This window comes from Protopterus annectens, chromosome 13.part0 (assembly GCF_019279795.1).
Source record: "Protopterus annectens isolate FY-2018-M chromosome 13.part0, PAN1.0, whole genome shotgun sequence".
Classification (NCBI taxonomy): Eukaryota; Metazoa; Chordata; order Ceratodontiformes; family Protopteridae; genus Protopterus; species Protopterus annectens.
Window position 1 is genome coordinate 231,627,075 of NC_056747.1, and position 26,841 is coordinate 231,653,915.

The 26,841-nt window shown below is 41.7% G+C and overlaps 1 protein-coding gene across 1 annotated transcript in view; it reads right to left on the reverse strand.

Annotated features, from left to right (window-relative positions):
* LOC122787192 (NADPH--cytochrome P450 reductase) overlaps positions 1-26,841 on the reverse strand; it is a gene marked incomplete in the record, with an annotated part of 550,447 nt that overhangs the window by 41,315 nt on the left and 482,291 nt on the right. The window contains 1 exon segment of the mRNA XM_044053780.1: positions 8,604-8,689. Within this exon segment, the coding sequence (XP_043909715.1) occupies positions 8,604-8,689 (86 nt within the window).

Sequence of the window (26,841 nt, forward strand, 5' to 3'; positions counted from 1 at the left end):
TTTCATCAATACCATTGCCAATCTAACTACCACCTTTCCTTCCAACCCCACCCCCAAGATACCCCTTCTTCCCCTACACCAAACTCTCTCTAACCTATCCCTAACAGCACAATAAAAAAGCTGCTCCAAAAACTTAAACCTTGCACCAATGCCACAGACAATCTACCTGCTGAGTGCCTACAAATTGCTGCAAATTCTATTGCCTTTCTCATTAACATTCTTATTAACAGATCTATTCTGGAATCATATACACCCACTATTTGACTTTCCTCCACATAAAGGGGGCACTAACAGACATCGCCAATTTCCGACCCATTGCTATCCTCTCACTCATCTCTAAGATCCTAGAAAAAAGTGCAGCCACACCCAACTGCTTCACTATATGCAGCAAAACCAAATCCTTTCTCCCACTCAGCACGGATTTCGGCATGGCCATAGTACAACTCCTTCTCCAACACAGTTAACCGGGCCCAAGATGATGGTAAACTTGTCTCCTCCCTCTTTTTAGACCTCTCCAAGGCCTTTGATACCATCTGCCACTCTCTCCTTCTCTCTAAACTGTCTGGCATAGGCATCTCACCCCAGTCCCTAGATTGGTTTTCAAACTACCCCACAAACAGGCAAAAATCAACCAAAAAGAAAAATTAACTATCTCTTTTCCTCAACAGTACTACAGGTGTTCCACAAGGATCCATACTAGTACCCCTCTTGTTCAGCATCTTTATCGATAACTTTCACACATCTCTTGCCCAAAGTACTGTCATTCAATACGCAGATGATTCTGTTTTTAAGATATCCCTGAAATAATACCTCATCTCTCTATGGCAACATAATTGTACCAAGGATGTAGTTCCTACAACTTGAGCCCCTTTCTTACCTTCCAATCCCTGACTCTTCCCTCCCTCTCTTGTCCTATATATCCTCACCCTTCTTCTCTCTACTCTGCAAAACTCCTCTTCGACATTTACCAACTAAAGTAATTCTATACCTTCAGGTGCTCTTATCCTTAGAGTGTGTTACTCAATTCCTAATCTTCACTTTAAGGTTTAACCCAGCCTAAACAAACTACCTATGTATTACCTTACATCTAGCATAGACTACACACCAAACTCTTCCTATCATCAACTGAACCTACTGCTCAATGGTATTGTTTTTGTGCCATGATCTACCTCTCTATGGACTAGTGTAGTATGCTGTTCAGATATCACCATTTCTTAGTCCTACAATGTACATTGCTCCACTGAATTTGTACTTACTGTTGAAAATGTAATACAATGCTTTACAGTGTATGTATAATGCTTGTATAATGTTTGTCCCACATGACTCTACAGCTATGCATAATGTTTGTCCCATATGATTCTATGTTTGTATTGTGTAAGAGTTGCACTATGTCTGGAGCTTTTCTCCCCGGGCATCCTGGGCTCACCTTCGCCCAATGGACTATCCTGGTAAACAAACGCAAATAAATAAATAAATAATCCGATGAAGTCTGTTTATGACAAAAATGCTCATTAAAAAATAATGCCGGACAATTTAAACCTACAGAAGGATCTCAGTGAATGTTTACTTTTTTTTACATTTTTTTTACTTTACTAATAGCAGTAAAGAACACCTTAGTATTTAAGTTGAAGCTATTGAAGTACAGCTTACAGATCAGTCAGATTACAGTTATGTACCACTGTCAGTACCACCAAGATCACAGAACTTTAAAGGATAACATTTCTTAGCTTTTTAACATTTCAAAAGTAATAACACAGCATCCACCTATAAAAATGAGGGCCAACTTTCTGTAATTAATTCACTAATGCAGTCATTAGCTTTTGCTATTTGTTCTCGTTTTTCCCCCTATAAGCCTGAAGTCTCAGATATCAAAGGCAAACAATTCAGGGCATACCAGAGCAGTACTCAACATCATGTTTTTAAAGCTGGGGGATGACCAGGAGAATGTATTTTCCCATCTTGATAAAGGGACAGGAGAATGTATTTTCCCATCTTGATAAAGGAAAGTTTGTGAAAATTAGCTCCCTCATAGCCCAACAAGTAATATTTTGACAATAAGGGGGAGGAGGGTGGGTGGGTAAAGAATTAAGGTACTTAACTCCACTGTAAACTGCCAAGCATTAATAAGCTTCGAGTAGTGGGCCTCAGTCACTACTAAAAGTGATCTTGGAACAGACCAGGATCACCTCTCTCCGCAAATTTTTTCAAGGATCTACTACATTCTGAACACAGGAAATCAAAGACTGTTGTCACTGTAGATGTATGCATCCATGTATACACAGCTCCATGTTCTCCTTCAGTAAATTTATCTTTCAATAGTCATGTATATTTTATTTCTGTTTCACATTAAGCAATGCAAAGGGTATGCTTTGTAGCTCATTAAGGTGAGTGTTGTTTCATCTACTCCTGTTGGTCATATACTGCTAACTCTTCTGGCAGCTGGTCTCTAGCTTGTGCATATTTATCAGACAAAATGAAAGTTACATTTTAAACATCTTTCACCAAGGCAAACATGGAAAATTATATAACATCAGCATTCAGTCAGTCTCCTTAGCACCAGTCAGGAAAGAGGCACCAGGAGGCTAAATTTCAATCAAAGTATACTTGTACCGTATCTACAAAAATCGTGGAAATAAATTACCTGGCAGCTTGTAAGGTTGTTAAGCAAACAGAGTACATTTCAGACACCTCCCTGTATCCATTACTATGTTATCAGCTGAATATTGGTTGAATTTATGAACGGCAAGTTAACTCTGAGTTTGGGGGTTGGAGTTTAACTGGCATACCATCCCAGCAAACATCTGCTCAAATGTCCACCAAAGACTAACTTCTGCAATGCAGTAAAACTAGCTTCATGACAGAAGGGCTAGACCTGTAACTGCAAGTCCCACAGCTTACAGTACACAAGTGCAAATAACAAGAAATAACATCAAATACCGAATTCACTGGCTGTGTCCTCCACACAGCTGTTTCTGCTGTACCTAAAAATAAAAAGAATACTCAAAAATTTCTCCTTTTCACAGCTTTGTGATCAAAGTCGTAGAACTCACATTTACGGGTCTTTTATTCTGCCCTGTTCTACATCATCTAATTTACTGCCGGATATGATCTATTTTAGCTAAAAAAAATAAATGATACTAAAAAAATCTTATCTGTTCTACACAAACTGTTAGCACACAAGAAAAACTGATGCATCCAAATGTTCTTCTACGCCTAACAGATCCATAGGATAAAGAAATCTCTTGAACACCTTTGGTATCACTTTCCCCCAATCTTAATGCATGAAGCTAATAAGGATAAATCTCTGAAATCAATCATCAGCCTGTAAAGTCAGTGTTAAAAGGCACAATCTACTCTCTAAGATGCATCTGTGGGCCAACACTTGCCACGTATGTGAATGCTGATATAATATCAATTATGTACCTGGCCTACAGAACTGGAACATCTCCAAATTGCACTCAATCTTGATGTCCTTTATGCAGCACAAGGATAGCATGGTATATCAGAGAGACACCACAGCACACCAGCATCTTTCAAATAAGGACATCTCGCATAAAAAATACATTGTCTGCTTGTATTCCTGAAGCAAGGACATTACAATTTGGGACCAGCTACACAGGAAAACCTTATTTAAATCTACTCTACCCATTCATGTCAAGCAAAGCTCCTCACTGGCCCTCTAAGAAAAATCTTGACGACTGGATGAGAAATAGAAAATTCACCCCAGGAATCACTTTTGTGGCAATGCTTGACAGGGGCGCATGAAAATAATTTTCTTGGGTGGCGAAAGCTAGGGAACCTTTTTGGCTAGGCTTATATAGGCCCCAGGGCTGACAGCCTAGTACCTAGTACCTATGAACAGAATACCCAGAAGCAAGGTTTACAACATAGCTAACAAGACAATGGGCAATTACCCAAGTTAAAATGACAAACAGCAGCCTGTGACTCGCACTAATTCAAGTGTCCTAATTGCAAAAATGCACTCCTGTTTCACAGAAGTCACTACAGAGGAAATTCTCCTTACCCCAAGGAGCAAAGATCCTAGAATTAACTGTATTAACTTTGGTACTTACAAGAAAGAAGCCCTACATGGATGGTGTGGGGAGGGGTTGCTCCACCAAGAGAGAAACTAACTTTCAAAATCCAGTAAGAACTTAAAATTTACTTGAATGTGTCAATCTTTCAATCAAGCATCAGGTGAACCAAAATGGCAGATTGCATGTTGCTATAGCCATGATCTCAACCCTTCAAGTTAACTTTGATTTGATGCTGCATACTTCTCAATATTACATACTTGGCTTGTCTAATGAACCTACTATGCCTTGCTTGTTGGACTTCTAGACATATAAACCATTAATTTGTCCCTTAACAGTCTTGTCATTAGTAGAAGGGCTCCCAATCCATCCCACTTTACCAGTTAAAAAAAGACATCCGAGTTCTATTACAACTTCACCCAGTGGAGAAGAGAAGACAGCGAAAAGAAAGCATCAGCTGATGGTTTTTGTTTTTTGGCTAGTGTATGCTAAAATAATCTGTACTGCTTTAACAAAGTTGCCTTCTTCGATGATATGAAATTTCCCAGATTTTTAGTGAAGAACAGGTAGCACCAGGGACAGGCAGCATGACTACAGAAGTTTACAAACTAGCTACTGAAATTATTATATCACTTACAGTTCATATTTTCTAAAATGCTAACATAACACACTCCTCCTTCTGTAGAGATAATATTTAAACAAGGGAAACCAAAACTAACTTGTTTTTATTGATCAGTCTCATTAACGAATACTTACGAGAAGATTTTCACAACAATTTAAATTTCCAGAGTTTTTTTTTCTTCCTATATGCTTTTTGTCCCCATGCCTATGGGTCATTATATCCTCCCAAAATTAGACTTCAGATCATTCATTCCTCAGTAGTGGTGATCACCTGCAGATCTTCTTGGATGTCAGCCATCCAGGGAGGCACTCATTTAGGCAGCCATAAGAGTTTCTTGTATTCTCACCAGCAACTGACTAATGTGGCTCCCTCTATCCAGGGTGGGCCACACACATACTACTGCATGGCAGCTTAGGCATACTACCCACTCAGCAATTAATCTGTTGTCATAATCTGCAACAAGTTTAGCTGCAGTAATGGGAGGCCTATCTGAAGGTTAGGGGGATTTATCCACCACTACATGCATCGTAAATAGAGTTCAATACTAAAAGGTTTGAGACTAGATGATGGCTCTCAGTCTACTAAAAACTCACAGTCCTCTACAACACCTATGTGCTAAGGCATGCAAAAAATGCTGTGGTTGTCATCAAGTCCAGAAAAGGAAGCATCACCCAAGATTGGACTCTGCACTGCACCATCACTAAAGATCTCCTTGTTTCTTCATTAAAAGTAAGAATGATCAACAATGTTACAGATCTTAAAATTCAAGAAATTTCAAAAAGCTACCCTCTCCTGCCAAGTATCCCAAGACTGCAATCAGGACTGAAACAGTGGCATCGTCATGATCTTCCAACTCACCACAGTATCCAAACTGCAAAAGAGCATTTCTGGCTGACATCAAATATTGAAACAATACTAATTTCATGAACTTTAACTGTACTTTGACTTAGGAATGGGGTCCATTCCCATCATGGTATTAGAAACCCAAAAGACTTGGAGAAATTAAAAGAGTACCATGTTTCCTTCTACAAGTTGGAGTGAGCTTATCAGTGCATTACAAAACTGGTGGCAAGGGATCAGGAACTGGAGCTTAAGCCCACAACGGCCAAAGGCAGCATGCTCTTTGGTAGGTCTGAGCTTGGCCTGATGCAAGCATCAGACTGGACCTCCTAATACTGCATGTCAGTACCTACTACTTAAGCTCTGGAGCCATAGCTAGCTATTGTGGCACACATTCCCCAATCTGGTACCCCTGAACTTAAAGGTGAGGACTAAAAAAAAAAAAGGTACTACTGTACCTGTGGAGCCCACCACCACCACCAAAAAAATGCTTTTAAAGCTATAGCAAACTGCTTGCTACATCTGTAGTAAGCAACTTGTTACAGCGCTTACCACAGAGCACTAAAGCGTTTCAGCTCCATTTGCAAATGCAGTATCTGCAGTCATTTCTGAATGTCAGTACTGCTCCACTCTCCAGTGCATATCTGTGGATTTGGTCCCCAACATCTTGTGCCCGAGCCGACTGCTCCACTCGCCCCACTATAGTTGTGACTCTGCCAAGATCACACCAGATGTCAAACATCTGTTTGATGTCTAGTCTTTGAAGCATAGGCTCTGGTGTGAGATAACCTGCTGAAATCTCTGATTAGGGGAAAGAGAGGAAGGTATTCAGATGCATAAATCACTGTTCATGCCTCTACAATAAGATCATTGATAATGACCAATACTCATAAGACAAAATCCTAATACTGAAACTACTGAGCAAAGGTAAATAATCCAGAAACTCCAAGGAACTGTATACAACTTACTCCCAAGACCTACGACTTCAGACATGCTTTAGTTAAGGGAGAGGCAACACTCCCCCAAACTAGAGGTGAAATGTATATATTTTTTCTTTTGTCAGTGGAATTTTGCATTTTTTGCTTGTGAGACAGACATCTAATGTGGCCTTACATCCCAGCTTCAAATCCTTGAATCTGGTACATATCTGGCCCTCTTTAGATGCACCATTCATTGGGAATTGCTGCAGTGCTAGTGAACTGTGCCTTTCCATCTCAAGGGAGTCAATCATACTGACTTTACTGTGGGCAAGTATATAAAATTACAAAATTCATCTGATTGGATGGCTACTGAAATCATGCCAATCCTAACAAATCCGACTGCTCTAGCTAACAATCAGTCAATAACTAGCATGCGATTGGACCCCCCACACACACACACAATTCCTGCTTCATTCATTCTGGCCATCAAAGGTCTAACTGCTCCGGGGTGGAGGGATCATAGTGGGCAACTGATTCTGCTGCTTGAGAAGGGGGTTATGTTTTGACCTTTCCTTGTTTTCCCATCCCATCACCCCCTGCATTTGTCAACAACCTCCAAGGGTTACACCCCTCTGTGGGCCATGCCTCCCCTCAAGGAGCATTTGACTAATGCCATCTCCCTTGGATGGGCATGCCCATCCCTCTCCTGCAATGTTTCAGATGCCCAAGTCACTAACTGAACCAGGGGTTGCCCTGGGCCATAGTTAGAGCTTTATGCCAGTACACCACAGTTCTAGAATGCTACTAGGAAATTGTTCTGCATTAAATGAACTTTGACAGCTGCATTTCAGAAGGTTTTATTTAAACAGCAGAACTATATGGTGGACTACTGCTCACCTTCTACGTGTCTCAGACTAGTGCAAAAGCATTCAAAAGGGAAAATCCGCAAAATGTTGGTGTTGTTTTGACATGATTTTACGGTACTAAGATGTAGTAGACAGATGTGCAGAGAAACAAAAACTTAATGAAAAGCGTAATATCATTACAAATGGAAATGACCGTATCTTGACAAAGCTAAGAAATAGCCTAAGAGCAAAGACAATTACTTGGTCAAGTCTAAGGTACTGCTGCATCACATGACCAGACTGGGCAAGGAAGGAAGCGCTGTCCTTTCTGAGATTCTGAAAGAAAACTTCTCGCAATAATCACCTGGATTTTTCAGAACACAAAGTCTGGTAAATGTTAAGGACAGCTGGACTTAATGAATTTAAAAGGCAGGCTTTGAGTGTTTTTCATTTCACCTGACTGCACTTCAAAAAATGTTTATCCCCTTTATGTGCTTAACTGGGTGGGCATTAGACGTGAAAAAACATTTGTGTGTATCAGTTTTAAAAGCTTTACTGATGTTGAGCCAAGAAAAAGAAAAGTAAAACACTGCAGTTCATTGAAGAGAAGCTGTCTTTTTCTGACACTGTTTACTACAAGGCAGAAAATAAAGGGGACATTCATGGCAGCTGAAGAAAGGCTTTCAAACCAGGATATGTTTTATGCATTCTTGCATTTGACCCGAGTATATGTTCTTAATAGGAGAACAACAGAAATTAAGAAGAGGTAAATTGATACTGAGGGGTGATCTCATACTCCATTGATGCAATGCAGAAACGTAATAAATCTAATCATAGAGCCATGTATTCACTACTGTAGGATGTACATATTCTTCATATATCACTGACTGATACTTAACAGTCATCAAAACATTGTTGATAATCTATCACAGTTATACTGCAAATAACTTGCAAGTTCTGTATAGTTTTTTAACTCATAATTTTTATTACCCAACACCTGGAGTGATTTGAGTTTATCTGCGATTACGTAATATCAATAACAGTGGCACACAGTGGAAAATGCTTTAAAATATTATAAGCATTACATGCATTTATTGTAACTATTCCTCAAACTTAATAATGAATGCATATAAAATTTGGCTGTTGGATTTTGTATTGATGTAAATGCCACATTCATACAAGAGTGCATATTTTTGAACATTTTTGTTTAAAAAAAAAAAAAAAACAGTATTATAATATTAACTATAAAACAAATGGCATATGGTCCATTTTCAACTTTTTCAGGACAGCATTCGTATGCAGATGCCCACTGTTTGAAGATGGAATAAAAATGATTGCTTACCCACAAACATAAATGTGTGCGTTATCTGTATGAATCAACTTCCACAAATGTTCCTTGTTGTTTTTCAACAGATGTTGCACATAAACCTGCAAATGAGGATTCAAACATTAAAGAAAAAATGTACTATAATACAAATTTACACCATTTTATTCACAGCAACAGGTCCCCCAAAGTTTCTAGATCTTTATAAGTTACTTTTCTCCATAGCTGGATGCCAAATATCAATAAACATAGCAGAACTCTCCACAGCAGCCTACCACATGATGGTTTGAAAACTGCTGACGATTTAACAATACTGCATGTATTTTGAACTTCACTTAAAAATCATTTGTCTCCTTAAGAGCAGAATTTTACTTAGACTATAAAAAGGGGCTGTAGAGCATGGAAAGGGATTTAACTCACTACCTTAACTGCATTCAGGCTTTGTAAGGTGCAAATCTGCATCCTTGCCAGGGAGGACAGAAGGAAAGGTGTAAAGAGCTTAAACACTGCTCTCTGTCCTTGGGGAGGGTAGTGAGAGTGGTAAGTGGACAGCTGCCTTCTAATCGGAGTTACATGTTCAGTTATCTGACACCAAGACCCACTGGAAGGTGAAAGGATATTCACTATTCACATTTTTGTAGAAAGTCTAAGTGGTCATCGGCTATCACTCTTCTTCCTGCATTCCCTCCTGTCCTTATCGCTCCTACTGAGGACGCAAGAGATGGGGAGGTCAAGCCTACTACTGTAATACATGTTAGAGACATCTCCTTAACCAGTTTCTAAATCTTCTCCCCCACAGCCCTGTCTGGCAGGTTGGCTCAGCTGATAATCTAAAGCTTCACCCCTTGCATGGTGCTTGGACCCCCCCCCCCCGCCACTTTACTACACTCAATCTGACTGTTCCAGCATTTTCTAGTTAGGAGGTGCAGTAGCTACACTGGCATAATGCCAAAGCTTCTCATTCCCTCTCTAAGTTCTGCTGGACATGCAGTACTTGGTGTTAAATTAACCCAGGCCACACCTTATCCCAGTATCAATCCTTATGAAAGTGGGTCAAACTGCATACTGATCTTTTATTGTAGAACCTGTCTTCTCAGAAACTCAGCACTATAAAGGAACAACTGCACAAAGTGAGCAGTTGCTCAGCAAGGATCTGGCATCCCAAAGATCAATGTAATACATCATTCAGTTAGCATCTTATAGAAAAATTAAGACAGCTCAGTGACAGAAGGACAATACACAAACTGAAAAGTCAAGACTTTTATTTCCTTTTCTTAATGGAGGTCTGAAAATAAAAAGCAGTACAGGCAGTCCCTAGGTTACGGACATCCAACATGCAGACATCACATGGATATGAACGGGCTTCTGCAATGTCGGACATAATGTGAAACAAATTAAAATCATTAAAGCTGCCCAAGTGTGTGTGTGTGTGTGTGTGTGTGTGTGTGTGTGTGTGTGTGTGTGTGTGTGTGTGTGTGTGTGCGCGCGAGAGATCGAGACAAAGTGACAGCGATGTGTGAGTGAATGCAGGTATGAATGAGGAAGTGACTGTGTGTGAGAGATCAGGAGAGTGAACGATGTGTGAGTGAATGAGGAAGAGACTGTGTGTATGAGAGAGAGTGAAGAGTGAGAGCGAGGGAGTGATCCCCTGGCAGCAGTAAAGAGGTGGGTGGTTGCATAAGGGGAGGGGGATATTTATGGAATAGGTAAAGCAGGGTTAAGAGAGAGAGTGTGTGTGTGTGTGTGTGTGTGTGTGTGTGTGTGTGTGTGTGTGTGTGTGATACCTCTAAACCTCTTACAGCAAGAAATCTGGACAAAGCCCTAAACAAAAGTAGGACAAATGCGCAAAAATAGGGACGATTTTAATAAATATTGCTCTTACAAACTTAGAAAGTTGATAGAATAACAGGTTTTGCATTGGCATGAATTCTCTGAATGGTATGAAGTCTGAAACTCAAATGTCTGTCATTTTCTAACTTCAGTCTAATGATTTGCCACTACTTTTGCTAAATAACCAGAATTTTATGAAAAATGGACCAAAAATATGAGGCAAAAATCTGTACAGTTCAGAGGCATGATGTGTGTGTGTGTGTGTGTGTGTGTGTGTGTGTGTGTGTGTGTGTGTGTGTGTGTGTGTGTGTGTGTGTGTGTGTCCTCACAAACAGTGCATTTAATAACAGGATGCCTTAAAACCAGCTTTGATGATAGGAAGTAAGGAAGCATAGCTCATAGGAAGTAAGGAAGCATAGCTACAGTTTACAGTATTATGTTTAAGATTTTTTTTTGTTTGTTTGGAAGTGTTTCTAAAGTGTTTTACATGCAAAGAAAAGTAAAATAAATACTAGACAGAGGCAAACATTTGACTAAGTGACATTTAATAAGAATGTTTAGACTTGCATACAAATTTGATTTAAGGACAGACTAAAAAACAGATCTTGTCCTTAACCTGGGGACTGCCTGTAGTAAGAAAAACAAATTGAAGGGTTGACTAAAACTGTTACAGTACTTACTAAACATTCTTCATATTAATACGAGTGAAGGCTATATGAAGAATTTTTAGCAATTAGGTCTGCCCAAGTGTTGAGGACAGCCCTGTGGAACTGCCCCCGCCGACCATTTCATATATTTTCATGCCCTTCTAGGATGTACAACCACCCACATCTATTAGCACAACATTTCTAGGATCCACCAGCCCTTTTTCAGATGTTGGTTTTAAATCCTCCAGCCTCCACTGAACTGCTACCTAAAGCCCCTGCCTCTTCTTCCTCCCCTTCAAGTGTACAACATCACCCTACCTCCAATGACACAATGCATTAATAGCACTCCCTCATTCTTTTCTCTCCCACACTTTGTCTCCTACTAGTACTTTGAAGCTTGCTTGCCTCTTGCAGTGCATAGCAGGACTCAATCTGAGAGTCATCATAACACCGATTTTTTTTCTTTACTGCATTCCTTATGTTACTCTTCAGAAAAGGCAAATCAACTATCATTTCCCCTGTCAAACAAATAACATTTCACAATTTTACACCACTGAACCCTAGTCACCAACTCTTCTCATCTTGTAAGCCATAACTGGTCAACCTAGAAACTAACTTCACATTGATGAGCCATTATTTAAAGCTGTGTGCCATAAATAAACAGGCTGCCTTTATTACTTAGCCATAGAATGTGCATAAACATGCAGAAAAGGGACAGCCATGACACAAAACACTCTGGTATCTCACTAACTTTGCAGACTACTCCTACTGCATTTCATCACGCAGCCTCTACATTAACAGTTGGGGCTGCCCTATGCTCTCTAATTTTCCAACCACACCTCCTAGTGGCACAGTATCAAACAGGCTTTGCTGATGTCCAGACATGCTACTTTCAATTAGCTTCCTTTTTCAATCTTAACAATAACTTAGTCAAACAACAGGTTACACCACCACCACCACCACCACCTATGCTCTGTGAACCTTTGTTGCTGTTTCCTTGTCTGCCATTTTGCATTAGCAACTCATGCTTCATGCAGAGTTCTAACCACTTCTGGCTCAGATTGGATGTCACAAGTGTGAAAACATCACTGAGGCCACCCTTCAGCCTCCACAGAAAGGCTGAGCATCCTGCCAGTGTTCACCTAACATGAATGACCATTTTAACTGCACCTTAGGGTAATTCTATGAGGAGCCAGTTCCCAGCATTTTACCATAGGGTAATTCTATGAGGAACCAGTTCCCAACATTTTACTTTTATCTCCTCGATAATAACTCTCCAACTTTATAGCTGGGATTGATGATAATTCAGAAACCATATTCAGGTGGAAATCAGAGGTTATAAGTACTAGGCTAGCTGCCCTTGCAGGCCATTTTAAGCCTAGTCAATTTCCCTTTTTATGTTCAAATTAACCTACCCATTTGGTTAGAGACTGGCCTTACCATCCCATGGTCAATAATTATATATTACCCACAATGACAATAAATGGGATTACACCACAGATACATTAAGGGCATACCTCTCAACCTCTTAGCACAAAAAACCTGGACAAATTAAAAAATGATGCGGGTCAAAGCCCCAAAAATAGGGATACATTTTAAATATTGCCCTTATAAACTTAGAAAGTTGCTAGAATAAAAGGTCTTGTGTTACCATGCATTTTCTGAAGGATATAAATTCTGAAACTCAAAGGCCTGTTATTAATTAATGAATTCAGTCAATGATTTGCCACAAAAATCCAGAAAACCACAAATTTCATGAGAAACAGACCAAAAATATGGAGGAAAACTGGACATTCTGCGAAAATATGGACAGTTGAGCAGTATGGTTGAGGGGGACCCATATATGAGCTTAAAGCATTCAGGAGCTGCCTCTGTCCATTTGTAGCACAGGGGGCAGTTCTGGTGCTAATTTTTCTGATTCCCATCCATAGATCTCAGCTGCACTTGGAAATGAGGAGGGTTGAACTTTGTTTTATATGGATGGGAAGTTGCTCCAGAGCAGCACTGGAACACACATACATATATACATGGCAGTTATTAAAGGCATTTTAAGTAAACATTTTAAAAGTACAAGATCCTGATAAAGTGGAGTAGCATTGTTTTACACATTATAACGGTCATACTAAAATGCTCTAAAATAAATAATATTTAACAGAATTTCTCTTCAGAGATCTACGCTGATAATCATACCACTACTACCAAGACAATTCTACATGTTCATAAGGTCTCTGAGACAATAAAAGAAAAATCTTCTTCACCCTTACATCACATCTCAGAGAACATAATATATACTACATTATTGTTTCATCTATTCCAGCATTAAAATGCATCTCTCAGTATGCCAATCCTTTATAAAATTCGGTTTACTATCAAAATTTCGGATGGCATTCAGTTGAACTGGGATAGTTGAAAGGCTATTTTCCAGCTGACGGAAGGCCGCACTGAAAATGGTCGACTCCACAACAACAAGTGCTAGTGTGCATTTGCTGTTGTGAGGTCAACGTTCTGCATGGAGATCACAGTACAGTGGGGCTCGGAAAATGCACCATTTCCTCACTCTAGTGCGATCTTGGAGTTTGTATATACAATTATAGGTTCATAGGTTCATAGGTTTATACTAGGCTATCTGCCCTAAGGCATTTATAAGCCTAGCCCAAATTTTTGTGGCTTACGCCACCCCTTATATGAAAAAATACTGTGCCCATTAGTTTGCTGTGCCTCTGTCCAGCAGTGACACAGAGATGATTCCCGGGGTAAACCTACGATCTCCCATCCACAGGTCAAGATTTCTCTTGAACAGAGCCAGCGAGGTGCTCTGCCTCACATGGACCGGGACTCTATTCCACTGCATAGGGAGTCTCTGAGTGATAAATCTATCCCTCCAGCACGTCCTATTTATATCCGTGCTAAGGTTTAAGTCGCTTGCTCTAGTGGTTTTGGTGGATTTGGATTTTTTGAGGTGGAGCATGTCCATTAATTCCGGGTTGGACATGGCCTTGTATGTCAGGCACATATCACCTCTGAGCAGACGGTATGCGACTGAATAGAGCTGGAGTTTCTTCAGTCTGGCAGCATATGACAGATTTTGGAGTCCCTTTATCCTTCTGGTGAGGAACTTTTGGGGTCTCTCCAATTGCTGCAGATGTCGGGCGAGATACATCCCGAATGGGGCATTGTACTCGATCATTGGTCTGATAAGTGAAGAGTACAGGGGAACAATGACCTCACTAGATCTGGATGTGAATCCCTTCATGATCAGGTGGGCAATGTAGAAGGTCTTTCTAACCACTTTAGCAACGTGAGTGTCAAAAGAAAGGCCACTGTCAACCTGGGTCCCCAGGTCCCTGATAACCTCTTCTGTGCTTAGTGGATTGGACCTATATGGTAGCTTGGGGCTACCTTGTTTTTCCCGAAGGGTATGACTATACATTTTTTGGCGTTTAACTTCAGGCCATGGCTCTGGCACCAGCTATCTGTTTCCGTGAGTCCCTTCTGAAAAATATCCGTGTCCGATGCACTTTCCACTATGGCGCCCAGTTTGCAGTCGTCTGCAAACTTTGTCAGCCAAAGTCCTCCCATGTTGGCCTGTACTTCTGAGAAGTAGATGCCGAACAATAGGGGGCCAAGGACCGAGCCCTGTGGGACACCACTTGCGACCGGCTTGGAGTCTGACATAGCGCCAGCAACTCTAACCCTGTGGGTTCTGTCCTTAAGCCAGTTTGCAACCCATCTTGTGACATATGGGTTTACATTTAAGCTGGTAAGTTTTTCTACAATACCTGAGTGGGGTATTGTGTCGAAAGCCTTTGCAAGGTCAAGGTAGGCTGTATGGACTGCCTTTCCCTCATCAATGGCCTTGGTGACTGTTTCGAAGAAGTCGACCAAGTTCAAAAGGCATGATCTTCCCTTGACGAAGCAAAACTGGGTCGGGTCCAATGTCTGCAAGTCCCCTATATCTTTGTTTATGAGCTCCATTATGATCCTCTCCATAGCTTTGCAGACTAGACTTGTTAAGCTTATGGGGTGGTAATTACCAGGGTCCATAGAGGCACTGCCTTTGTGGAGTGGGACCACAGTTGCCATCCGGTCCCATTGATGCTGTGTTTTTAGCTTTACAGAGAGCAGCTTTCACCTGCGCATTTGAGATGTCTGGGAGGCTACACTCCGCTGGGATAGTTATCTCTCCTTTAGGGAGGGAGAGGGGGGTGAAGTTTGCACTGAACCTGTCTGCCAGTATGTTGGCAATGTCTGTGGGTTCAGTGATTTTTGTATCATTTTGGACTAATTCTGAGCATATCTGGGAGTTTCCACCCAGGTTCCTAACATAGATGAAAAAGGCCTTATGATTGTCCTTTGAATCCATGGCAATTTTCTCTCAAAATTGGCCTTAGTTGATTTTATGAGTGCTCGTATTTTTTTACTAATAATGATCAGGGGTGACTTCCCTTTTATGGATTTTGTTCTGTCATGTAATAGCTTTCTCCTCTTATTGTAAAGTTTGTTAATGGCTGGGGTCCACCAGACTGGATGTTTGCCCTTTGTGGAAAGAGTCTTGGTTTTATTTGGGATTGCCTGATCCATGCAGTCCTGGAGGTGTTCATAGAAGGCATTTGTAAGGGCTTCCGCAGCTTGGGTTGTGGTTTCCACTGGCTCAGGGGCCTTGAAGGATACCACACCAGTCTTGAGTAGTGTGAAGTTTGCTTTAGAGAAGTTCTTCACTGTGGTCTTTGGGGTGGGGGCGGGATGTGGATTTCCAGTGAGATTAGTTTATGATCAGATCTCACCAATGAGGGATATACATCCGGTGTGGAGCATTTTGTCCCCATGTTTGTGATAATGAGATCTAGTATATTTTCTCCTCTCGTGGGAACAGTGACTAGCTGTTCCATGGCATTTGAATTTATGAACTCCAGGAACTGTTGGGCTAGAAAGTTAGGGCTTGAGTAATGTTCCCAGTCTATATTCGGGTAGTTGAAGTCACCCAATATGATGGTGTTTGGAGATACATTTATACCCTCCAGTGTCTTCAGGAAGGCTGTGTGGGGTTCCTGAGTTTGAGAGGGTGGCCTGTAGCATGCTACAATTTGTAGAGCAGTTTTGCCTATGGTTAGTTGCACCTGGATGGCTTCCGAAGCTTCGTGCGTTGCCACCAACCTGGAGGTGTGGGTATCCTTTATGAATATGGATACACCCCCTCCTTTTGTGGTGTGGTCCGGGTTTTGGGGCCGGAACGCATGATATGAGGTAAAACCTAATAGCGCCTGGGTGCTCTCAGGAGCCTTGAACCAGGTTTCAGTTACAGCACAGACATTGATATTCTCCATATTGAGAAGGGCCTCGAGTGCATGCATTTTGAGATTTAGACTTCTGGCATTGAGCAGCATTACCCTCAGTTTCTTCCCATTTTTGTTTTCTAGGGTGGTAGGTTTAGAATTTGAGCCTTGCCTAAAAAAGGCACTATGGGGGTGGCAAGAGCCTTAGCCAATATCTGGAATCCCAGGGGTGACAGGTGCAAGCTGTCCCTTGCGAAGCAGCGTGGCTTGTCAAGCATGTCATCCCAGGCAGACAGACACTGGATCCCCTTTGAATGACACCAGACATTAAGCCAATTGTTAAAGCTGATCATCTTGTCTCTATATTGTGGCATCATTCTTGGTGAAGGAAGGATACTGCTCAGGGTTAGGGTCATACCTGCCTGGGCTACATAACCAGAGAGCTCCTCTATGTCTCTTTTCATGTAGTCCAGGGAGGTACGTCTCAGGTCGTTCACACCAGCATGGACAATGACTGTGTCATATTTGTACTTGCCGTGGAGTGACCCGAGTGCTTGTGTTATGTGGTGGATTCTAGCGCCCGATAGGCAGCTTACTGTGACCCTCTCCTTCTTCAGCCTGGTGAGTGGGACGTCAGTGTGTCTGACTATGGAGTCACCTATGACAAGTATGTTTGGTGTTGTATTTGTCCTTAAGGGCTGTGACTGCTTTGCACACTGCTTTTGTGGTTTATGTGTTGCTTGTGGGGTGTCTTGAGGTAGCAGTTGTTTGGGTGTCTGCTTTGGAGGCCTCTGCTGTTTAGGTAAATTTTTACTCAGAGCCTCCGAGTATGTCTTTGTGTGTTTATGTGTTTGATTCAGTGGTGTGGTAGCATTATGTGAGGCTGGTTTTGTGGTGTGTGTAGTTGCCTTCTCCTCCTGTCTGGTCTTGCCAGTCCTGAGTTGAGAGAGCTCAGCCTCCAGTTTGGCTAAATAGCTGCATCTCTCGCAAGTATTTGTGTTATGTGGGAGGAGGAGAGGGTTGTCTGTGTACATGAGGCAGTTATAACATTGCCTCAAGATTCCCAGATTCACCAGCTGGACCGGAGAGGAGATTGACAACTGACCTTTGGGCATGCTAGAATAATATTGGGAATTCCTTAATAATTGAAAACAAGGGCCAGTGGGGAGTGAGGGTGTAGTGCTTTTAATTTTTAGTGCTGACTTGTATAATTGCTTTAGTGAGCAAGTGCCAGGTAACTTGAGTGCAATGTGTTACAAGTAACTAAATGCAAAAACGACAGTCAGGGGGCTTGCCTCCCTGCAATACATTAGATGGAAATGGTTTGTAGGCAGGGTATGCTGGGTAAAGTAGAGTACATCAAATGATGACGTCGACATTATCAGTTTAGTTCCTTTGTCTGAACAATATTTTTATTTTCGTTGTTAGTTTTCACAGATGTGATCATTCGATGCAATGTGTTTCACACATATGATACTAAACCATAAAATTCTCTCTGTCTTACTAGTCAGCACATAAGGCTCTATGAAAGCTGCCACGAAGTAAAAAAAAAAAAAATAAATTACAGCTAAAAACAAAATAAATTAGGCCTGGATATGGCAAAAGGGTAGGGTGTTTGCTTATTACCAAAGCACAAATCTGACAACTCATTTTTTCCAAGATCTTGTATAACCATTATATATGTCAAACCCATCTATGTATAGCTCATCTCAGCATACATTGTAAGATGTAACTTATGTACTTTTATTTTATCAGCTGATTTAAGGGGATTCAATTTGCTGGGTTTCAAGTAACCACCCAATCATCTCCCTCTACTTGATGGCATCTTCCATTCAACATGCCCTGTTAGGAGTATCCTACACTTTGTACAAGTATGCACCTGTGTACTGCTTCCTGGCACTGTAGGCATCACATCTTCTTTTCTGTTAATCTGCAGGAAAGAATACCTTCATGTGCTTAAAATCTAAATGACTGACAGAATACTGCATGAAGTAAATGCCCTAAAGCTCAGTGCCTGAAATTGTTTCTATACTTGGAGACATTACAGTTGTATTAGACTAGGTTTCACCCTTTTTGAATGGTTTCTCCTTTCTTTGATATTGTTTGACTAAGGAGATGGTTACACATAAGTAAAGCATTCTAGTGGGGTGAAGCTCCTCTCATGGGGTGCAGGGAAGCTTGCCTCATACAAATATTTTTTTTTGCGATTTCTGCTTGTAAGTTTAGAGGGTAGTCTGCACGGAGTGCTTTGCATATAGTGGGTTCTCCTTCAAGGGCATGCAGTGGACCTCTGCAGGAAGGAAGGCTACTTATTCAGTGGTTTGTGTGAGCTGTCAGATTTGGGAGCTAAGACTATGCTTCTTCTCAAAGCATAACATCATGGCATGAGCTAGAATTGGATGATATGAGGCTGTGGGGGTTGAGATCTTCAGAGAAAACGTGTGCAATGGTGCACAGGAAGAATCCAACTGTTGGCTCGCCAAAGAGGGTCCCTACAAAATCAACTAACAAAGTAAGAATGTTATTTGACTATCTTTTCAAGTAATTAGACTAAAAGGGATATTTTTCACATGTACCTCTTTCAAACATTTTACTAAAGCTCACGACCATCAAGCACTTTCTTGCAATTAACTCAAGTGTAATACATGTAAACATAATATGACACAGTGAATGACAAAATAAGACAAAAGAGAAGAAAACCTCATTGATAGTGATCTGGCTTGAAAAAAACAAAACAAAATGTTAAGTTGATAAAAGGAATAAATGGCTGGTAAAATTAGTAACAGAGGTTCTAGCCACAAAGGCCGAAGTAGATGACACTGACCTAGTTGAATAGGCCTTAGGTGCATGGGTCAAATGCAGTCCTTTCAAGGAGTAAATGGTGAAAATGCAATTAGTGATCCATTTAGCTAGAGTTACTATGGACACTGCTTGGCCTAACCAACTAGGAGAAAAAGGAGAAAAATAGTTGTTCAGATTTTCTATGTTCCCTTGTCCTGTGGAGACAGAAACGCAACTGTCTATGAACATCAAGGAGGTGAAGCATATACTCACCCTTGTTGGAATAGTTAAGGAAGAAATCCAGAAGGTGAATGGACTGGTTTATATTCACCTTCATGGCCACTATGGACATAAAAGGATTCATCCTCAGAGACACACAAGAAATACATGGCGGTTTAGAAGATAAGGCCTGTAGTTCTGATACCCTCTTGGCTGAAGTAATGGCCACAAGAAAAAATGGTTTTCCAGGTTAAAAACTTTATATCACAGGACAACTCTCCGAATAAGACCTTGTAAAATCAGATTCAGATTCCAAGGAGAAAGATCTTTAATTGGTGGCCTAAGAAGAAATATTCCTTTCATGAAGGCCTTGCATAACCTAGATGCTGAGATGGAATGTGAATCGTCCGCAAAGTGAAAGTTAGCAATCGTTGCCAACAGTAATTTAATCATAGAAAACCTGGCTCCCTCCTGAAAGAGAGAACTTAGGAGAAGTAGAACAGCTGAAATGGGAACCAAGAAAGGGTCAGTGTTTTGATTTTGTGCCCACACTGAAAATCCTTTCCATTTGCTATTGTAAAGCTTTCTATTAAAACATTTTTGAGAAGCAACAAAGATGTCTCAGACAAGGGAGGCTAGCTTGGAATTTCTTTAAATTATTGGAAGTGGAGAAACCCAGTAGTTAGTCTCAGTGATCTTGGATTGGGGGGCTGGTGTTCAGACAGGAGAGAGATCAGATCCTGCCTGGGATCCAGTATCCATGGTGGACATTTGCCATGAGACTACCGGAAGGGGAAACATATCCGATGAAGCTAGAAGGGGGCTACGAGGATTAGAATGCTCTTGAACCTTCTGGTTTTCTGTAGGACTTTCAGTATCAATGAGATTGGAGGACAGGGGTACTGGAGACCCCGGAGGCCAATTATGTATTAGAGGGTCCCTTGGTTGCCTCTCCAGTTGGGGGGAAAAGAGCAAAGTACTTGCTGCAATTGGTGTTCAAGGGGGGATTCAAAAAGGTTGCAGCAAGATTGGCCCCATTGGTGAAATATCTGCTTCACTACTGACTGATTCAGGGACCACTCATGTGGACTTACAATGGATTGTCTGAGTCTGTCTGCAAGAATGCTGGTCTCCCCAGAAATGTGCATTGCAATCAGAAAGCAGTTCAATGAGATCACCCATTCCCACACTCTCATGGCCCCTCTGCATAACAGGTAAGAGCGAGTTCCCCTGTGCTTGTTAATATACGAGACTACTGACATGTTGTCTTTATGAACTGCTATCATTCCCAGAGGTAAATAGTCTTGAAAGACTTGCAGTGTCAGGACTGCTCTCATCTCCAGAACGTTGATGTGCAATTTGGTCTCTAGGATTAGCCACATATGCCTTGGACCAATCTTCCTTCGAAAAGTCCACCCCAACAAGGAAGCATTCGTGGTCACTGTGGCCAACGGGGGTGGGAGGGAAAAGGGTCTGCTTAGATGGAGATCATCCAATAGCATCCACCATTGAAGATGCTGCCTGCAGATTGAAGTCAGCATGATCGGAAGAGTTAAGGGATGATACAGGATGTACCACGGGACCACTAGCGTCCATTGAAGTACTTGCATAAAGAACCTTGCCAATGGTACTAAAAAGTATGGCAGCCGACATGGAACCTAGAGCTCTTAGGATAAGTCATGGAACCTAGAGCTCTTAGGATAAGTCTTACTGGGGGAGCGAGCGTATCCAGTAGAACTTGGACTTGTTGTCGCAGAGATGACACACTGCAACAGTAGATTTGCTACCCTACCTGTGTGACTGTTCATTTGCATTCCTATGAACTCTATCATCTGCACAGGCATCAGATTCAACTTTGTCAAATTTATTGTGATCCCCAGCTGACTGAAGGTATACAACAGGTACTGTGTTGCCAACTCCAGTTGATGTCTTGATAGTGCCATGAACAGCCAATCATCTAAACACTGAAACACCTGGAGTCCCTGCAGTCTCTGGTGAGCTGGCACTACTGATATGCATTTGGTAAACACCTTGTAGGCCATGATGAATCCAACGGGCAATGCTCTGAATTGGTAATGACTGGCTCCTAGCTGGAAGCACAGATGTCTCCTGGAGCATCTGTCAATATTTATGTGGCAGTATGCATCTTGGAGGTCTACTGAGCACATCCAATTGTCTTTGCGTAGTAATGGCAGAATGGACTGAACCATCACCATGTGAAACTTTGACTTCATGACAAACAGATTTAGTCTGCTCAGGTCCAATATAGGCCACAGGTCCCCTGTTTTTTTTTTTTTTTTGGCATGAAAAGAAGCATGAATAAGTTCTGCATCCTTGTTACTTGGTTGGGACCGGTTCAATGACTTCTCTAGAAGTTTTTGAACTTTGCTCATGGTGCACTCACTCTGATTGGGTGGGACATAGAGGAGCCTCCTTCAGTGAGTGGGGGGATGTAATAACCTCTGGAAATTATGTTTAGCACCCAGATGTCATTTGTTAGTTTTGGCCAGGCATCTAAGTGCAATGACAATCTGTCCCCAACTGCCTCCAGAGTGGGACAGTTGGGCAGTACTTCAGGAGCACTGATGGGGCCTGCCAGAGAAGGTTTCTTTGAAGCCCTGATTCTGTGGATCCCCTCTGCCCCTCAGACAGCGTCTTCCATTAAACCCTATTCCTCTGGATGAGAATTCTTCATGAGAATCTGGGAAAGAACCCAGAGACGTTTTGAACCACATTTTCTTCCCACTGTGATGGTTCCTGGAAAAAGACCTCTGAGGGGGAGAAAACTTGATCCCTACAACAGACAGGGTCTTTCCCTCTTGCTCAATGCAGGTAAGTGTGTCTTTTACCAATGGTCCTAACAAAGATGAACCATTAAAAGGGGCATTAGTAAAAGACTACTTAAAGGGTTCCTCAAACCCCAAAGCCTCAACCAGGCATTTCTTCTTAGGGCTATGCTCGACCTGGCTGCTCGAGATGTACCTTCCGCAGCACTGGAAGTCAACCTCATTGAGGAATTGGACAAAGATGCAAGAGTCGACAGCTGGGGAGAGACCTTGTTAAAGTCCTCCTCCAACATGCACTGAGACAGAGAACTGGTGATCTCCTTGGCCAAATCTCTATGAAGATATGTAAAGTGTGCCAATAGTTTAGCCTTTTCAGTGTATACGCACCTCCCATATCTGTGCAAGACACAAAACGTCTCATTCGGGGATGGACAAAGGAGCTTTGCTCTGCTAGCTCCTTTTTTGTGGCCACTGACACCATGACGGCATCAACCGGAATACCTTTGTACCAATGAGGAAGATCCAATGGAGGGGCTCAAGAAATGGTCAGCGTGCTTGGGGATGGGTTCCAGTGTCAGGTTCCTTCCAAATGAGGTGGGGGAACAATCAATAAGCTCATCCACCAGTGGAGACACCCAGGATGTAGATGGGCCTGTCCTGAATGCCTCCAGAAACACAGATTCCTCAAAAGAAGGGGGTTGGGCAAACCAGCCACCCTTGCTCTTCAGGATCTCTAGGAAATCTCTGAAGGAGATATCACTGGGTGGAAATTGGGGGGACCCTTCACCCTCATCGGGATCGCTGTCCTCAGTCAAAGACTCCAAAGGGAGTCTATGTGCCTCCTCTTGCATGTCCTCTTTCGATGCACCTCTTCCGTGGGAAACTCAGGGGAGGTCTCTGAAGAGGAAGGGGCCCCCTAACAGAGGGGGGGGGGCTGAAGGACTTCCTGGATAGGCTGACCACGGATAGAATGACTGACACCAAGGCTAAGACCACGAGGACTGCATGGGTTCTGGAAGAAGAGGAGACATCTTTGTGCCTAGAGAATACCCTCTCTGTCACCCAGAAAGCCGACAAACCACAAAATCCTTCCTCCCATCTCCTTGAAGCAGAAGCAGGAGAAGCAAAGGAAGACACCACTCTGGATTCTCACCCCTCCCAGACAACACCAGCTCCAAACTGTCGAAAGCAGAGGCCCTGACAAGGAAAGACTGATCTGACCAGGTCGGAGCTGAAACCACCCCTACAGAGCCAGCACAGATGTCTCAGGTACGGGATCCGCTCCGAAACAAGAGTATCTGAGCCAGGCCAGTCTGGAACACAGCCAGAGTTGAAGAAAGCACTATTTTCAGCTCCGAATTCTCTCTCAGGGTATCCGGATCCTGGGGTTCTGAAGCAGAATGTTGGACTGGAAGAAGAGTCGAAAGAAATGTGATGGGGCTCTCAAGGATCCAAGATGGGACCAAGACTGTAAAAGACCCACCTCAACCTGAGCTTTGAGCAAACACTGCATCATTCTGTCTATGTCGGAGCAGGAGAGTCTACAGGAGCTAAAAGAGACTGAAGAGTGGGTTGACCTAGCAGGGGATGTTGATTTTTCTCGTCTCAGCATATGGCTCCGAAAGCTCAGATCCAAAGCCTTTGGAGCCGAATAAGACCTGTTCAGAGAAGGTGAACCCCGAATAAAAACCACTTCAGACAAATCAGAAAGCACCCTAGGAGCCGTAGTTATGGGATCCGAGTAGGCCAGATCCAAGACGACGCTGACCTCTGGAGAAAAAAAAAATTACGGGCCAGAGGAATTCCTTTAATCTGACAGTAGGAGATCCACCGATTTTCTCCTTTTCTCAGGAACTGGGGTAGAAATCCCAGAGGAGGCTGGAGGGGGCCCATTTCTTCAGTTCCTTTTGAGACTCCAGACTTAGTAGATTCTTGACCAGATCAGGGTAAAAGCCCTTTCAATATTATCTTATCCGCTAATGTGTGAGGGTTAAAGGCTGCCCACACTTCAGATTCCTGTTCCAAAAGAGCAGCACCCAAGCATTATACATATTTGTCATGAGAGTATGAATGCAGGATTTTGTGCCCACAAGAGACACACCATTTAAATCTGGTGGGTTTGTCCGGCACTGAGCACACACACAGTGGGACGTAAGCAACCACACACACAACTGTAACCACCAAAAAACAGTATTCAACAAATTAAAGATACCAGAAAGGGATGTAGGCCAACAGCTGTACAGGAGGGAAAAATCATGGGAAGGTAGAAAAACACAACCCTAATGCCAATGATCACTTAAGAATGGGAGGGTATAGAAAAAAGTTACAATAAAATCTACATAAAAAATAAGGACAAAGGATAACTAATAAACACTGAAAGCAAGACTTATCTACACCTGGCCAGGAAGGCAGTAAACAAGATCTGAGGAGCTAGAAGAGATGCACAGCATTATGGGAGTGGAAGGAACTCGAGATTAGTAGCCTCTGTCTTTTGGAATGGCTGGTTCAGATCAGAGAGTGGTGAGGAAGAATGAAATTGACAACATCCGATCCACCTGTTGGCTCACCAAGGAGGGTCCCTGCATAAATCAACTAATATAGTAAGAATGTTAATTTGTTTTTATCTTTTCAAGTAATTAAACAAAAGGGATACTTTTCATATACCTAACTTCAAACATTTTATCAAAACTCGCAACCCTCAAGCACGTTCTTGCAATTAATTCAATATAATAATAATATATGTAAACATAATATAACACAGTGAAAGAGCAGAAAACCTCATTGATAAAGACCAGACATGGGGAAAAAATGTTAAGCTGATAAAATGAGTAAATGTCTGGTAAAATTAGCAAAAAAACTATTTGTATTAGATTACAAATGAAACTCTTAAGAAAATCAAGAAATAATTTAAACAAAACATATATATATATATATATATATATATAGATATAGATATATATATATATATATATATATATATATATATATATATATATACACACACACACATATAAACACACACACACAAACATACACGTGTTTGTATTAAATGTTAGTTCCACACTGCTTTGCCGTTAATAGTCAGCAAATGTTTATATTGTCAACTACCCAGGCTGTGCCTACAAGTGGTCTATTGCGATCAGTGTACCACCCTGATAAACTAAATAAATAAATAAAAATAAAAACAGTTATTATTGCCGAGGACTGTATTTTGAAGTACATGACAATTAATGGGTTTACTATCGAAATGTGGAACAGCACTTAAACTGGGATGGCCAAATGCATGTGGTTTCCATAATGCCAATCCGGAAATGTTCAAATCCTCATTAGTGAATGGTTGTGTGCATTTGCTAATGTGGGATCGATGTTCTGATAACAGATCATATTACAGTGGGTACTGGGAAATTTACCTTTCCTTGCTGCAGTGCAATCTTGGCGTTGGAATATATAATATGCAGGGAGTGTGCAGGGGAGGGGGGCTTGCCCCTGCAAAAAAGTTACCGGTAACATGGAATTTCAACATTGGAACTTCCAGTGTTGAAATGTGGATTCCATGGTTACCATTTCTAACATTTTGCTAATTGTGTATCACCAAATTCGGATAACTAATTTGATCAAAAATTAGAAAATTGTTTTGATTTTCCACATTTTGAAAGTAAACCCAGTTAATGTATGTCACTTTCTCTTTATTGGAGCTTTTCTCCTCAGGCCTCTACTGAAAAGGATCTCTCTTGCCTAGTTAGACTATCCCAGTCAACAGAAAGGAAATAAATAAAATAAGTAAATAAATTGTACTACTCCACATCTAGTACTATTGTGGTACATTCTTGTAATGCTTGAAGTAAGAAACAGAAGGAGTTAAAGGGGCTTGTGTGTGTGGATGGTAAAGCTCCCCAAGCTTAGTAGCCTTTTTATTAGTGATGTAATGACCGCAGACAAAATGCAAAGATGCACCCACAGACTTTAAAGGCCATGCTTCTGCTCATGTACGGTGGTGTCGTCACTGTATGGCTCCATGCCATCCATATGGAGACTTCACAGAGAGATAAAGCAGACTTGTGTAAGCAATTACTTAATAAAATGTTTACAAAACTTTTTGTTATTAAGAATTCATCCACATATTAGAAGTGGTGCAGTAGCGTTCGAGCCTCACAGCAAGAGGTTCTCCCGTTCGCTTCTCGGCTGGTGTGCCTTCTGTGTGGAGTCTGCATGTCCTCCCGCCGGATGAGTGGCGTTCAAAAGACACGCGTGAATGGGCATGCTTTCGTTGAAGATTGGGCGTTGGACTGGCACCTCGGCACCATAAAAAATCAACTGTCAATCATTAGCAGACCAGAGTTCTGCTGTGGCGACCCCTAACCAGAAAACAACATTAAAAGTGCTGGGGGGGGGTGTGTGCAGCATGGCACTTAAACTGTCATGCACCGTGATGGAAAGAAACTATGTATTACATGCCTTTAAAATGTTTTTTTCACAAAGTGTACTGCTGTTTTAAGTAATGCATCAGATGTGAAATGCTGGGACTTCTGCAAAGGATGTTTGCTAGACCCATGTTCTTTTTTCTCTATAGCCATTTTATTAAATTTAGTTTTAGCCCTTTTAGTGCACTGTGCCTCAATACCCCCTTCTATTTTCTAAGGTATGGGTAGTGACATGCTTTTCATTTTGCATACTACTTAAAAGTGAAACTTCAACCTGTTTTAACTATTTATCAGACTTC